At 38.4% G+C, this 16031-nt stretch overlaps 1 protein-coding gene across 3 annotated transcripts; it reads left to right on the plus strand.

Annotated features, from left to right (window-relative positions):
- The first annotated feature begins 509 nt into the window (after window positions 1–509).
- On the plus strand, window positions 510–15930 carry vps51 (VPS51 subunit of GARP complex). Of its 3 annotated transcripts, none has more exons than XM_030153247.1 (12): window positions 510–763; window positions 853–1048; window positions 1767–1896; window positions 1979–2125; window positions 2221–2440; window positions 2570–3488; window positions 6202–6417; window positions 10913–10996; window positions 11081–11215; window positions 11299–11420; window positions 13255–13342; window positions 14027–15930. In XM_030153247.1, exons 2-12 carry the CDS (start codon window positions 866–868, stop codon window positions 14285–14287), a joined length of 2505 nt encoding a protein of 834 aa, XP_030009107.1. In that variant the 5' UTR covers window positions 510–763; window positions 853–865; the 3' UTR covers window positions 14288–15930. The 3 variants fall into 3 exon arrangements, with proteins under 3 accessions (XP_030009107.1, XP_030009108.1, XP_030009106.1); XM_030153248.1 differs by having other exon boundaries at window positions 510–725; XM_030153246.1 differs by having other exon boundaries at window positions 510–1048.
- Window positions 15931–16031: the final 101 nt, after the last annotated feature.

The raw sequence follows: 16031 nt of genomic DNA on the forward strand, positions 1-16031 counted from the left end.
AAGGCCTGAATTTTAGATTATTGGATTGTAAATTTTACATTGTTGGATTGTAGACTCTTTATAGACCAGGAACTCGGTCAGTTCTAAAAATTCTTGCCCTGGACCAAGAAAACAGAAAATAATGTAAATAATTAATAAATTAATAAATAATAATAATAAAACAGAACAATAAACCTTAAGAAAACAAGGTGCCATTGATTTCAACGTTTCTCAGTTTGATGGTTTTATATGATGAGTTGGTTTAAGACTATTTTTCGAAGAAATTAACATTTATGGATGTAAATATGTGTTTGCATACGTATTCCAAGATTTGACGCTAAGTGAATTCCATCCAGGATCAAAGAGAATTGAATCAAAGAGAAGTACCTGGTACCTTTTAACAACCAGTTCTAGTCCTGCGAGGCGGTTAGTGTGTGTTGAAGTGTATTGAAAGGAACGTTACTTGGTTCGGTTCAGATTTATTAATTCCTCAAATTATTGACGACTTTCGACAATCGACTTTTTAAAGCACTTCCGGTCTGACCTAAAACGATTCTCATTTCAATGTGCGGTTACCTCTTGGCTGCGCGGACTCTTTGATGACACATCGCCTGTCTGACGCCTGATAGGCTACGAACCCGGAAGTGCTGAATCCCTGTTAAGCTAGTTGTTTCTGTTTAGAGAGAATCTTCTATTTTCTTATTAATTATCCTTCTTATTTTGGAGCAACAGCGGATAATTACCCCATAAGCATAGCAGGCAACTGCTGGTAGTCGTAGCGGACGTATCCAAGCGGTGGTTGTCAGTTGTTTGATGCCATCTGGACTTCCGTCTCATCTTTGCTGATCGTGTATTTACTTGTACATTTCTCAGCTGGTCGGAGCTCATGATGGACGGTGAGGCAGAGGGTTCGGTGTCGGCGGACTCCGGCAGGAAGCGCAGAGTGCACGGCATGCTGAAGCTCTACTATGGGCTGAATGAGGAGGGAAAGGCCCCGGAGCAGCCGGAGTCCCTGGATCCGTGCGACATTAACGGGCCGCATTTCGACCCCGAGCTCTACCTCAACAAGGTGAAGCACCTGTTTATACTGTCAGACGACTCCCATCAAAACTGTTTTAAGGCTGCTGTCCGGTTGGATCTTTATATTAAAAACATTGCTCAGCAGTATACATAGCACCCAGTTACAGATTCCATGGATTGGATAGCTCGTTATGAACTCATGTGTTACTGCAGTTTTATACCCAGAAACATCTGGTAATGTTTTGACCCTTAAGGCAAATAAATAAGACACTGTAAGATGATGTTCTATCTCTATGCAGCTAAAAAAGGAAATCTGGTATCTTGGGCACTGTGTTACGTTTGAAAACATTTGCATTAGACCTCAAAGATTTACAAAAAATCTGGCAAATAATGCTAATTGTGGTATGACTCCCAATTTTAAGGGGAATGGAAGTTTTTACAGTTCATTTTGTAAATACATTGAGACAAAAAAAAAATCAAGAACTACAAATCCAGGAGAACAGGATTTGTAGTTCAGAGCATCTCGTAACAAACTGCTTTATTTATAGTGATATGATGTGACACATTTTACTGTTATCAAATAACTGCACATCTCCATATAGTGGTTGTGATAATATTTTGAGTAACTGTTTACCCCTACTGCTCTTTAATCCACCAGTCCGTGTGGTTATTTTCTGGATCTAATCCAGAAGTAATGGTACAGTTTAAGGACGATCATCCATATTTTCATAATTTTTGACTGTGCTTGGTTTTCTGCCTCGACACAGCTTAGAAGAGAGTGCTCCCTGGCAGAGCTGATGGATCAGGAAACCTGCATGGTTAAGCAGATCCGCTCTCTGGACAGCGACATGCAGACGCTGGTGTATGAAAACTACAACAAATTCATATCTGCTACAGGTGAGGAGCTATCACTTGAAATTTACTGTTGAAATGTCAGTCGTAGTTATTAGATTGGTACATCCTTTCCTTCTGTTTGCAGACACTATAAGGAAGATGAAGAATGATTTCAAGAAGATGGAAGATGAAATGGATTGCTTGTCTACCAACATGGCTGCAATTACTGAGTTCAGTGCTCGAATCAGTGGCACACTTCAAGATCAGCATGTACAGATTACAAAACTTTCAGGTAAGACATACATATGTGGTTTACTCAAACCATTACAGATACTTTATGATTCCATGCTTATTTCTGCATATTCATCCTGTCATGCTTTACTCTAGGAGTCCACACTCTGCTAAGGAAGCTGCAGTTTCTGTTCGAGCTGCCGGCAAGGCTGAATAAGTGTTTAGAGCTGCAGGCGTACGCTCAGGCGGTTAGTTCCCACCGCCGTGCCCGCTGTGTGCTGCAGCAGTACAGTCACCTGCCATCTTTTAAGGGGATTCAGGACGACTGTCATGCCATCATGGACAAGCTGGCACAGGAGCTTCGACAGAAGTTCAGGTGAAAATCTCTGACACTACATTCTGAAAATTCATTTAATCTACATGTTTTGGCATTAGTAGGTGTTGGCAGTGTCTGATTTTTACATTTTTCCAGATAATCTGTTTCTCTGTCTCATTGCGCCATTAGGGATGGGGGGTCAAGTGCCAAAGACCTATCAGAGTGTGTGGAGCTGCTGCTACAGCTGGATGAGCCCGCAGAGGAGCTCTGTGATAAATTCCTCAGCCATGCCCGGTCTCGACTGGAGTCAGATCTCCAGGGCCTGGAAGCAGAGATAAGGCCGACTGCCTCGGCTGTGAAAGATGCTTTGGCTGCTTCCACACAAAAACAGTTATCTGGTGCAGCAGCAGGGTCACCCACTGACAGCTCTCCTAAAACCAGTGCCCTGCCCTCTCCGTCCTCTAAAACAGACATCCTGGAGTTCATTGATCGAGGCTGCAACGAGTTTGTCAGCAGCTTATGCTTAGTAATTACATCTTATCAAGAACTTTTTATTAACCATGCTCAGACAGGAGAGCTAGCGTCCAAAAACATCCCTCAGATGGCAAATGGAAAGCTGCACACCTTTGTGGATGATCTGGCTACACGGTATTTCTCGCTTGTGGAGCGAAGGATCCAGGAGGAGAAGGGGGTGGGAGATAACTCGCTCCTGGTTCGTGCACTCGACCGTTTCCACCGCAGACTCCAAGCTGTAGCCAAACTGCTGCCAGGCTCTGCTGTTCCCAACCAGGGGACTGAGATTGTGATCCGTGCTGCAATGGAGAGAGTGAAGCAGTACCTCACTGCTCTCCAGAGCTTCTACATGGATAGCCTGACAGATGTGAGGCAGGCTCTGGCCACACCTCGGCTCTCAGTGGCTAGTGCTTCAGTGGCAGGGGGTGGGGCACATTTAGGAGGTGCGGCCTCTGGCAGAGATGCTCCTAATAGCCTGCCAGAGCTGCTCTCCTCCTTGTCAGCCTCTATACTCAATCAGATTAAGTCAGTGCTGGCATCAGTGCACCTCTTCACAGCTAAAGACATCACATTCTCCAATAAGCCGTACTTCAAGGTGAGTAGTAACACTGGATGATATCATTTTCACATAAGTTAGCCACACCCCTTAGTATAATGTTGACTATCTTTGTTGGGATGCACTGATTGTAAAATTCTTGGCCAATACCAATATCTGAAATAAGATTTTGGACAGTAGCTGTTGCAAAATAGATGTTACTTTTGGTTTCTTTATTTTGTTTGTGGTATTATTTTTCCTCCTTAACAAAGAAATCTTTCTTATAAATATGGTTCTTTCAGTAACTTTGAATGACCACAGATTCAAACATACAACTGTGGCGTGGAGGACGCCACACTGACTCTTTTAAACATGATTTTTAAATATGTGGAGGGAAAGGGTCATCTGCAAGGCTTTTATTTATAGATTTCTCCTCTGCTTTTAACACAATCCAGCCCCACATTTTAACCAAAAGGCTTTTAGAACCGTTTAAAATCAGTAAAAATCTGATGGGCTGGATTTTAGACTTTTTAACAGATGGGTCACAGATAGTGAGGATAAATGGGGTTCTGTCCAACCCAGTGTTCTCCTCCACTGGTTCTCCTCAAGGCTGCATCCTGTCACCACTACTATTCATTCTCTACACAAATATGTGTCAGAGTAAATATGAAAAAAGGGCCATTAAGTATGCCAATGACTCAGTTGTTGTCAGCCTACTCAAAGAGGGGGAGACCAGTCACGGCCCTGTCATTGATGACTTTGTCCAGTGGTGTGAGGAGTCCTACCTTCACCTGAACATATCCAAAACAAAAGATATGGTCATTGATTTTAGAAAACAAAGGACAGGCACGGAGTCACTTTAATTAAAGGTCAGACAATAGAGCAAGTACAATCATACAAATACCTTGGGACTATAATCGATAAAACATGAGTTTTAATGAAAACTGCATATCTGTGTGTAAAAGGGGCTATCAGTGCCTTCACTGCCTTAGAAAACTGGCAGACTTCCATATTGACCGAACCATTTTAACCTCGTTTTATCGTTCCTTTATTGAGTCTGTTTTATCTTTTTGCCTGGTGGTATGGTTCAGTCAAACCTCACTTGCAGAGAGAAACTCACTGAATCAAATAGTCAGATGATCCAGTCTCCTGATTGGTGAGTCCCAGTCTTGTCCCGCCTCCCTGTACACTAAACGGGTACAGAGGACAGCTTCATCAATTCTTAATAATGACTCCCATCATTTACAAGGTGAATTTCAGCTCCTTTCCTCTGGACGGAGGTTTTTAGTCCCAAGGTGCTGGACATAGCATTATAAAAACAGCTTTGTTCCTGTCACTGTCACTGAGCTCAATAAGAAATAGTGACATTGCACTTTATTAACTTATTTTAGTTATTTCTCCTATTTCTTTGCTCTATTTATTATTATTGTGACTTCAAATTTTTTAATTTTATGTTCTTATCCTGGTTTTTATCCCAGACTGTTTTTATCTTCTCTGGGTTTTTACTGGGTTTTATTGCATCTTATTTTTATTTATTTGATCTTATTTATTTATTTTATTCTTTTACTTATCCATGCTGCTATACTGATGAATGGTGGAACACTGAGCACTTTTTGTCCTGTCTGGACGCTCGATCAAGTACCTGCCTAACAGGTTCAATGTATGTCTTGCTGTAATGCCAAAAGCAGTCACTTCATCTGCAAAACAAATCTACCCACAGGTACAAATAAACTAACCTTGAACCTTGAACTCTATGGAAAAACCTTTAATATAACACAACAGATAAATATCTGAAGCATCTGAAAAAATTCAACTTGAAAAAGGAAATATATTTACAGTTTAGGGGAGAAGGAGAGGTGGGAGAGTAGGTGTTTTTAACTGTTTTAATACACATTCAATAGGGAGTAACATGACTAGAGGCGATTTTTAAAGAAATCAATTATTTTAATGTGTGTTTTTTATGGAAAATTAGTGGTAAGGGAAATAAGTCATGCACAGCAAACTCAAAGCAAGCTAACAGACAACACATAAAATAATACCACAATATCCCTTTGCACATATGTTATACAAGTCAGCTTTTTTAAGACAATAGAAGAATATATTGTTCCTTGACAATAATTTATTCTCTATTTTTTTTGTCTATTTTTAAAAAGCTTAACTAAAGGAACCTGTGGGTTAGTCCTCTGGGAGTTTGTTCTATGCTTTTACTGCACCAAGTGTAAAGAGGTTTTTCTCTTTTCAGAAAAATGCTTCAGTGGAAATAAGTCAAAGGAGTTTCCACTAAATCAGCCCAGTTACTCCTAAAGCAGTAGCCCACATCCTTTCAGCTCTGTGTACTAAACTGAAGTAGATAAGTGCAGTTTTCTTCAGTTGTCTTCATGCCACATCACTTTCACTGCTGGTTTGAGTGTAGTAGCTTCTCTGACATTTTTCTTTTTTATATACAGTATGCATCCTCCTGAGACCTAGAAAGTAAATTTTTCTGCTTTTTTGGCATTAAGTAATTGTATATGGTGAAATCAGCATTATGTAGTAATGGTTTCAAGTATATTTTTAAATTACTTTTTATGTAATATGTAACAGAAAAAAATGCATTTGAAGGGAAATACAACAAACAGGATCTGTAGTGTGTTTACACAGTGTTACCCTGTTTCTGCAACTTCAGCTGACGCAGGCTGATTAAATAATGGCCAAGTTGGTGATGAGATGTTCTGTTTAATTGCTGCTTCTAGACAATTAACCAGGTGGTTCTGTCTGTGTCCTCTTCTTGCAGGGTGAATTCTGCAGTCAGGGGGTTCGTGAAAGTCTGGTCGTGAGCTTCATAAAGTTCGTGTGCCAGTCGTCACGTCAGTTTTGTGAAAGTGCAGGAGACAAAGGCGGCTCAACTCCTCCTGCTCTTCTGCTGCTGCTGTCGCGGCTCTGCTTGGACTACGAAACCTCTACTATCTCCTACATACTGACTCTCACCGACGAACAGTTTCTTGTGCAGGTAAAGGTGCAACTTTTATTAAAGAAAATAAAATTACATATACAGTAGGGTGCATCAAACCCCCCTTTTGTCAAGTTTTTTCCTGTCCCTAGTCTAAAAAGTTTCCATTTGAGTAGAAAACACTACCTGTGAAATGTTAATTATTTTGACCATGTTTAGGTGGGCCACTGTGCGTTGGAAAATTTGAACTGCAAGGTTGCCGAATTCGGCAGGATCAGAAAGTGAATATACCATTTAATACACTTAAGTCAAGTAAAACTTCTTAAGTTGCTGAAACATGCTTTATAAACCTTACTATCAATAGTTTAAGCCCTAATTAAAATATCAATAAAAAAAAAAATACAATAAATTTGATCCTAGATTACCCATCTGGTACCCTCCCTTTTCTTCAGTTCAACAGGTACCAGATTTCTTTTTCCAGATAAGGGTGGGTGGCTATGGCTCAGGTGGTAGGGCAGGTCACCCAATGACCAAAGCATCGGCGGTTCAAATCCTGGCTCCGACTGTCCACATGTTGAAGTGTGAACCCTGAACCCTAAACCCTAAACCCTTGCTCCCAGTAGGGCCAGGCTGCGCCTTGCATAAGTTCAGTCCATTTACCATAACACATTTTCTTTTTTTTTTTTTTTATTGATATTTTGACAGACAGTACAGACAGTAACATATGCCATCATCACAAAATAGAAGACATAAACATCATCCACTGTCTGGTTTTCAAATATGCACTTAAGACAAACACTAACAAACACCAGCAAACAAACTAAAAAAACAAAAAAAACAAAAAAAAAAAAACACCACTTGTGCCTTACATTTAAGTTCTACATTTGTCCTCTCATTCTACCTCTCAGTCATTATACTGGATTAGGTCAGACCAGACCCTGCGCCTTACGTTTATATAGACATCCTCTCTATTGACGTCAGAAAAGAGCCCCAGACTTTATTGAAAATGTCTTCTCTCCCCATTACTCTGTATGTGACTCGCTCAAAGGTAGCCATTCTTGTCATCAATTCAATCCATTCTTTAAAACAGCAGGGACTAGATGACCTCCAGTGTCTCAGAATTATTCTACATCCTGTCGTAGTGGCTAAACATATCCACAGTCTCTGTCTTACAGTCAGTGTTCTTGTCTGGCAGCAGACCCAAAATACACAGAGCTGGAGTCTTGGACAGTTGCATTCGGAACAAATCATTTAAGAGGGTAACAACCCTTTCCCACAGTTGTACATTTTTTTCACAAGAATATAACATGTGTACAAGAGTTCCCACTTCCTTCTGGCACCTCCAGCATTTATCACTGTCCCTAAGTTTTAGTTTGGCCATTTTACTAGGTGTCCAGTGGTTTCTATTTAACAATTTGTACTGAATTAGTTGAGATTGTGCTTCACGAGAACAGTTATGCCAGGATGCAACCAACTTCATCCATCTATCTGCTGAAATCTGTTCGTCCACGTCTTTCTCCCAGCACATTCTCAGCCCCTCCAAATGGGGGGATCATGCCTCCCTGAAAAGTTCATAAAATTTAGAAGCTCCATGTTTTTTATGTCTAGTTACAAGGACTAACTCTTGAATCCTGGTCACAGGGTCAGGGTTCCTCCCCCGGGTAGTTTTAATACAGTGCCCAAACCATAACACATTTTCAATGTAAGTATGCCAAATATGCTAAAGGCAAACCACCCAAGAGTAGTGAAGAGAAGAAGGTGAAGCCCCCTGGGGGCCCTTTGAAGAGAAAAGGTGGCCCTGCAGACGAATGGGAGGAAGTTATTGTCCCTTCACTGAATGCTATTCCAGCCACTCAGCTTCCTTTGGTCAGAACAGTCCTTCAAAGGTACAGATCACTGCCAATAGAAAAGCCATTAGAAGACAGCAAAATCATAGCAAAAGAAATATCTCTAGAAGTTGAAGCACTATGTTCCAACAAAGGCCCACCATGACTGTGTTCTAGCTGTGTGTGATGTGATCAGCCTCTGGAACGACAGTCTTAACCCTGGCTGATCAAAAACCTTGCCATTTTTTGTTTATTTACTTCTTATGATTTTATAGCAAACAGGAATGAAAAAACAAACCAGTCAAAACTTTGGATTTTTGAACCTGCCGAATTTGGCAGCCTTGCAAGTCAAATTTTCAAACACCCGGTGGCCCACCTAGACAAAAACAAATTTTGCTAATATTTTGCAGGAATTACTTTTTCACTAAATGGAAAAAAAAGTTAGACTAGGGACAAGTAAAAAGCAAACACTTTGCAAAAAAATGGGGTTTGATGCACCCTAGTATACAGAGAAATGTTCTTAAACCCCTGGGGGGAAAATCAGCATCTATCAGTTCAAGAAATAAATGGAAATACAAAAAGCATAAAAATTAAACAAGTAATCAGTTAAGTATTTACAAAATACTAAGCATGTTCTGGACTTTCCTCTTGTGGGACTAATAAAGGCTTATCTTATCTTATCTTATCTTATCTTATCTTATCTTATCTTATCTTATCTTATCTTATCTTATCTTATGTCTTCTAATAGTAACAGCATTAGAAATTAGACAAGAGAATTTGACTTGAAATAGATGATCAAGGTTCTCATCTTCATGAAAGACCTGGTAAAGTCATGGAATTTTAAAATCTAACTCTCAAGGCCTGAAAAGTCGTAAAAGTAAAATTGTAGTAAATTTCCAAAATGTCATAGACTTTAGTTTCTGGGGATGAGAACTCCACATTTATGCAAACTGGGACATTTTGAGAAGATCGGTGCAGATCTGAGGAATATGTTTCAGGGAGTGTAAATTAGCAAAAGACAAATGAAATGTCAAATGTAATCATATTAGTAGAAAATAAAATGAACTAAAATCATTCCCAAGCAAATTTCCACTATCCAGCTAATTGGCCACAGAATATCTTTAATTAAACATGAAATTCAGACCAATTCAGAAAGGTGTTTGTACAAGTCAAACATTTCAGTGACAGTATTCAACATACTTTGAAAATTGAAATTTTAATCAATATTTATATGAACACAAGAACAATTTCCAAAAATTTGATATGACTCTGTTTTATAGAACATTAAAGTAAGGTTAATGATATAACTTTGATTATAAAATCTTCAGTTTTATTCAAATTAGTGGATGCAAAAATGAGTACACCCCTCAACAAAAACTACTATATCTATTAGTTTGTATGACGTCCATGATCATTAAAGACAGCACCAAGTCTTCCAGACATGTACGTACTTATGTTGAGCACCGTAGATCATATCACATCACTTTCAGAGTAGTACATTTAATTGATTCTGGTCCAGTTCACATTTTTTTACTGATATTTTAAAGATTTTTTTTTTTTCACTCTTTGTGTATCTATGTCAAATTTTTCACCCTGAATGAGTTTATGTCAGTGAATTTTGTCTGGATTTTGTCTGTCCTGTCAAAGTCAGACAAGGAGGCTGAGGAGAAGTTTTAAAATATAGTCGGCATCAGAGTTTTCCTATAGTTTGTTGAGACTGAGGTTCTTTGTTGGCTTTTTGTTGCTCTTACTTGACTAAAAATAATGTATTTGTGCATAGTTTTGCATCTGTATTATTAGAGTTTTTAGAAAACAACTCATGGCTCAGTAGTTTTGAGTATTTAAAGTGAATATGAAAATAGTAACAACTGAGGAATGAAAATGGTTTCTGTTTAGTTTTTGTACAATAATTATTTGAAGCACAGTTGTGTTAATGTACTTAAAGGTTGTGAATAGTCACAGAAATTGTGTTGCTTTGTTTTGGACCATTTTCTGTGGGAGCCCTAGATGCTTAAAAATTGTCTTAGTGTTTAGTTTGTCCAATTCTTGGAATTAACTTATGTTTTTCACCGTGTTTTGAACAATACTTTCTGTTTCATGTGGTTTCTAAACTTCTGCGTTTTTTAAACTTCTAAAAGTATCTTGAAAATAGATACTTCTAAAAATATCTTTTTTCAGAGTTGAAATGACTGCATGGTTTTATGTCTCAGTCTGTTTTCTTCAAATACAAGACAATACTTAAAACCTGTGCACAATTTAAAAACAAAAAAAAAAAATCAAACACAAAAAGTCAGAAGTACCTCCTATTGGCAGCAGTCAGTATTTAAATTTGAGGTCCATTCTCATGACAAAAAAGAAGCCTAAACTTTAAGAAATGTTTGACGTTTTCAATGAAACCTGGTATAAAACAGCAGAAAATGAATGCAATAGATGTCATTTTGTTTGAACCTGAGCTAAAGACATATGAAGTACAAAAGGAGGTCACACGAAATACTTGACACTTAAGTTTGTGGAGGCTGTTTTTTTTTTTTTTTATGAAACATTTGTTTTTGATGCTGTACATCTTTCCTGTATATCCTGGTTGTATCTTTATAAAAACTGAGAATTGCATGTACGGTCATTATAATTTTCCAAAACAGCAAACCTAATGGTGGCCTATGACTTTGCACAGTACTGTGTATTGTAGTTTCAAAATAAAATGAAGCTGTTGTCTTTCTGTATTCTCTCAGCACCACAGTCCTGTTACACCTGTCACAACTTTATGCGCAGAAGCCAGAGAAGCAGCACAGAAACTCCTGAACCATTATGTCAAGGTTGGTTTCCGCTGACAGCATAACTCAGGGAAAACGTCTCCTCCTGCACTTCATCCCACAAGCTACTTGTTGTCTGTCTTACAGGTTCAGGGCCTGATTATTTCTCAGATGCTAAGAAAGAGTGTGGAAACGAGAGACTGGGTGAACACTATTGAGCCACGAAACGTCCGTGCTGTGATGAAGAGAGTGGTGGAGGACACGACATCGATCGATGTGCAGGTGGCGGCAGAGTGCAATTGTAATCCTTTCATCGTTTTTTCATAAACAGACTGTTTGACAAATCTACATCTGCTTTAATATAGGTGGGGCTTTTGTATGAAGAAGGTGTGAGGAAAGCACACAGCAGCGACTCCAGCAAGAGGACGTTCTCTGTCTATAGTAGCTCGAGACAGCAAGCCCGCTACGCTGCCAGCTACACGCCAAGGTACATGAGCTCCTGGTCTAGCCGTCCAAGGCCACGTTCACACTGCCAGCCTTAGTGTTCAGTTCAGATTTAATGTTTTAACCCAGAAAGACCCAGTGCTACTTTTGTGTCACTTCCCAAATTAATTTTTCATTATTTTTAATCTTTCTTATGTGTTTTTCTCTCACCAATAATTTGATTCACTGATCATGAAGATGTTCATAAAAGCTCAGATTAAAGTTGAGAATTATTATATCAGAAACAGAGAAAACTGAAGAAAATGTGACTTTTTCAGTAAAATCTATCTTTAACTGAATATAAACAAGTGTGCCTATCCGCTGTCATTGATCAGACTCCATAGGTTTTACTGGTGAATCAATGTTGTAGAAGATGATGGTGTTTCCACATTCACTACGGAGCCTCTGAATGTCCAAATGGGTCATATCTGATGACCATGAAAAGATGACAAACTGTATTTTACACCAATTATTTACATGTTTTATTAGGATTAGTGGATCACCAGGTATTAAACTTTTTTATCAGTATTTCTTTAAGATGTAGCCAATATCAAATTCCAGTGCATGTGGTTTTGGTTCTGAACTGAACAACATCCCCAAAGCCAGTGAAAGTACAAGTGTTCAGTTAATTTCCCTCAGTAAAAGGACTAATACATAGTACAAGTACTCCACTAGAAGTAAATTGGTGTTTTCAAATCCTTAGTTTTGAGCTAAGCTATGTATGTATTGTAATGAAATGTGGGTTTCAGCCAGGGTGGTGAGCTTAAAGTCACCAAGTCAGAGCTGTCCAAGAATCACCCAGAGAAGAGTGGTTATAGTAATACAATAATCTTTATTACAATGTTGATTGTGCCGTAAAATGGTCCCTGTCAGTGCTTCACTAATATATGTTTATTTGATGATTTGGATTAATTTTGCTGCTGCATTGATGTTGCGTTTTTAACTGCTTTATTTCCATTTAAGTGAACGTAAAAGTTATTAGGAATTCTGATCTGACTGTTATGTTTAGACTGACATCACACTGAAAAAGATTAGATCTGTGTCTAGTTGAGGACCACATCAGATCAGGTTTTATAGAATTTGTTCATACTATCATGAAAAAAACAGACCTGAGTCACATGTGAGTGAAAACATCAGATTCAGGCAACTTGGTCAATGGTCATGTTTGGTTTAATGACAAATTTCCAGAGGAGAAAGTTCTCAGATCATTTGTTTAACCCAAACATACTGATCATTTTGTACACTTTCACACCATGGTCCTGGGCAATCTTGAATCCACTCTACACCGAATTATGACCACAGATCTAAAGCCGATGTTGAGTAAAATGAAGTAAAAGCAAACTCTGAAGGGGTGGTCATCATGATTTTGTTGTCCAGTCCAGGAACTAACATTGTTGAATGAAAGAGTGTTAAATAATAATAAAGAAATGTAAACAAAAACAAAAAAAGAACCTACACAATATATGCATCTGAATAAATACCTAAAAATATCGCTACAGTACTTTTTGATATCGATACAGTATTGTGAAATGGAACCAATATTTTCTTACACCCCTGGTGGTGGTAAGCTACTTTTGTGGGGCAGGCTGACAGGAGCGTGGTACCAATTCATGCCAAACGGCCCCTCCCACCATCACCAAACATTTATACACATTCATACACCAGTGTGAGTGACACTGGAGGTAAGGTGGGTGACGTGTCTTGCCCAAGGATACAACGGCACATGACTAGGACAGAGCGGGGTTGGAGCTGCCAGCCCTTCGGTTATCAGACGACCTGCTCTACCTCCTGAGCTGTGCCCGCCCCGTAATAATAAAGTGCTTTCTCTCTGTCTGCAGTGCTCCCATGGACACTAATCTGCTGAGCAACATACACAAGCTGTTTTCTGAAAGGATCGACATTTTCAGCTCAGTAGAGTTCAACAAGGTGAGGGCTGATGTTCAGTAACAGTCTTTCACTTGCACTACAGTTGTTATAGTTTTCATATTTTCACAGATGCAGTTTAAAGTTTTTCAGATTGATTTTTGAATTCCGTGAGGTTTACATGTGTGTGAGTAGTATTATCTTTAGATTTTTTTTTGGTGGAATTAATTAGATGCAGTGCTAATCAGATTTTTTCAGGTATTGTGATGAAATATTTGTTTTATAGAAGCTGAAAATGGTAGGATGAATGAATGGATTATATAATTAAACAAAAATTCTCATACTGTGCAAACCCATTTTATTCTTGAACACTGTTAATATACGTATTAACATTCCTACAACATCTGGAGCAAAATGAAAAGCCAAACTTTAAAGTGTTCATATGTAGTATTGATATTCCAAACTCTCAACAGCAGAGGGAAGTCAGGTACCAGATGTCACTTAGGAGTAACAAAACCACCAACAAATCAACACTACGTATCCATAGACTGTATCACTCACTGAAAAAAGTATAAAGCTCATTGTTTACACACATCTGTATTATGATATCATCAGATTTTCAAACAAAAACACATATTAGTTGGTCAAGGTAACCCTGAGTTTTATAATCTTCTTTTTCTTCTCAGCAAATTTTCTACCAATTTAATCTTTATAACCCATGGCTGTCACCCCCCTCCGCTGTCCCAGGTTTCTGTGATGACAGGAATCATCAAAATCAGCCTCAAGACCTTCCTGGAGTGTGTCCGACTGCGCACATTCGGTCGCTATGGGCTTCAGCAGATACAGGTTGATTGCCATTACCTGCAGATGTACCTGTGGCGGTTTGTCTCTGATGAAAACCTTGTACATTTCCTGCTGGATGAGATAGTGGGGAGCTCCGCCCACCGCTGCCTGGATCCTGCCCCGATGGAGCAGAGTGTGATCGAAGTAATCTGTGAACGAGGTTAAGGGTCGGATGGTCATAGTTCACTCAGAGTGCAGCATGTAATGGTTTCACTGACACTGGGAGGGTGTGAATATATTATAAATCTGATAAACTATTATTGTTTAATGATAAATTCGCTGACACTGATTCTTGGAAGCGGTATATGCAAGCTCTAAATTATTTTCCCCACATGCTCTTAAAGGGCATAGTACTGAACTAAACATTACTAAAATCTTATAAGATACTCCTCAGTCATTCAATATAGTGCTGTAACTGGCAGCGATACATTCAGCGCTGAGCCAACACTAAACCAAACAAAAGAAAACTGCTGCTTCATTGTGTAGACGAGTTTACCATTTAATGATAGACTCACACCGAACATTGTGTCTATGGCACTATGGGGTTATATGACGATCAAGAAAATGTGATAACACTTTATATTAAGGTGCACATATCCACTCTTGACTAGATGCTCATTAGGAAACACATTAGTAGAATAGATTAATAGAATATTGACTCAATAAAACACTGATGGATGCCTTATTAGAATAACATTAGGATTAACTTAAAACCCTACCTTAATATAAAATGTTTTCTGTATGTTATAATAAGAAATGTTTTCCTTTCACTGTTCATCTGTCAAAGGTAAAGGAAAAAATTTAGAACGCATAAATCTATGAATAACAAAATAAATGAATTAACGGTTGACGATATATTAAGGATCATTTGGAGTAGGAATAAGCCAATAGTTAATGAACTGGCTGGTAGCACCCTTTAAGAAAACATATTTATCGATGATGACTTGATTTTAGTCTGAAATGAAGTATCTTGGACTTTGTAAGGAACAGGTTTCCTGTTAAGCTAAGCATCTAAATTGAAGTGATAAATAAATCTGAATCTGAGCATTAAAATACAGTGCCTGTCAAGAGTATTGACACAACTATTGTTTATTATTTTTGCAAGTAACATGCATGTTCCTTCGCAGGAAACTAGTTAATCAAAAGATCTGTTTTGAATAAACACGTGTACAGGTATTGGTACAAAAACTTCATTCTCAGTGACAAATTATCCTGTATCAGTTGTAACAGTTGTGCACATGCTGGTAACTGGACAGTTATTTTCCCTGAACATTCTGAAATACTTTGCCGTGCGATTCGTAAAACTTACCAAAGGTGTTCTTGGCTTGTGTCTGAAAAGTTCAGTAGGATTTAGGTCATGTGACTGGTTGACCCCATGGCAGATGACCCTCCAGTCGACTGTTTACTTTCTAAATAACACAGCATGGATGACATTGGATATATGTTTCAGATCATTGTCTTGTTGCAGGTGGTGTTGTTTTGAAAGTAGCCATGCCTTACAGACTCACCTTATCAATGCTGAACAATCAAACTATTTTCCATTGTTTAACATGTATAATGAGTCAGCGTGTTATCCAAACTTGTTGAAACATGACAGCTTACATGTACAGTAGTTCATCCAAAATCCACTGATACTGATTAAGGAGACAGTTATATGAATGTTAGCTTCTTGTACTAATATCTGTATGTTTCTATACAGTTAAAGTACCTAACTTGTTACATGTAAACAATAGGAACATCCATGTTATTCACAAAAACAATAAAAGATTAGGAGCCTCTAAACTTTTGACAGGTAATGTAAATGTAAAGAAAGTATTACTGGGTTTGTTTTTTGGGCTATTATTTTCTGTCAAGGTCACTAATTCCAGCTAATATTCAATATCACTAAAAAATTATCCATGATACATAC

Source organism: Sphaeramia orbicularis, chromosome 14 (genome assembly GCF_902148855.1).
Source record: "Sphaeramia orbicularis chromosome 14, fSphaOr1.1, whole genome shotgun sequence".
In the NCBI taxonomy this organism is placed as follows: domain Eukaryota; kingdom Metazoa; phylum Chordata; class Actinopteri; order Kurtiformes; family Apogonidae; genus Sphaeramia; species Sphaeramia orbicularis.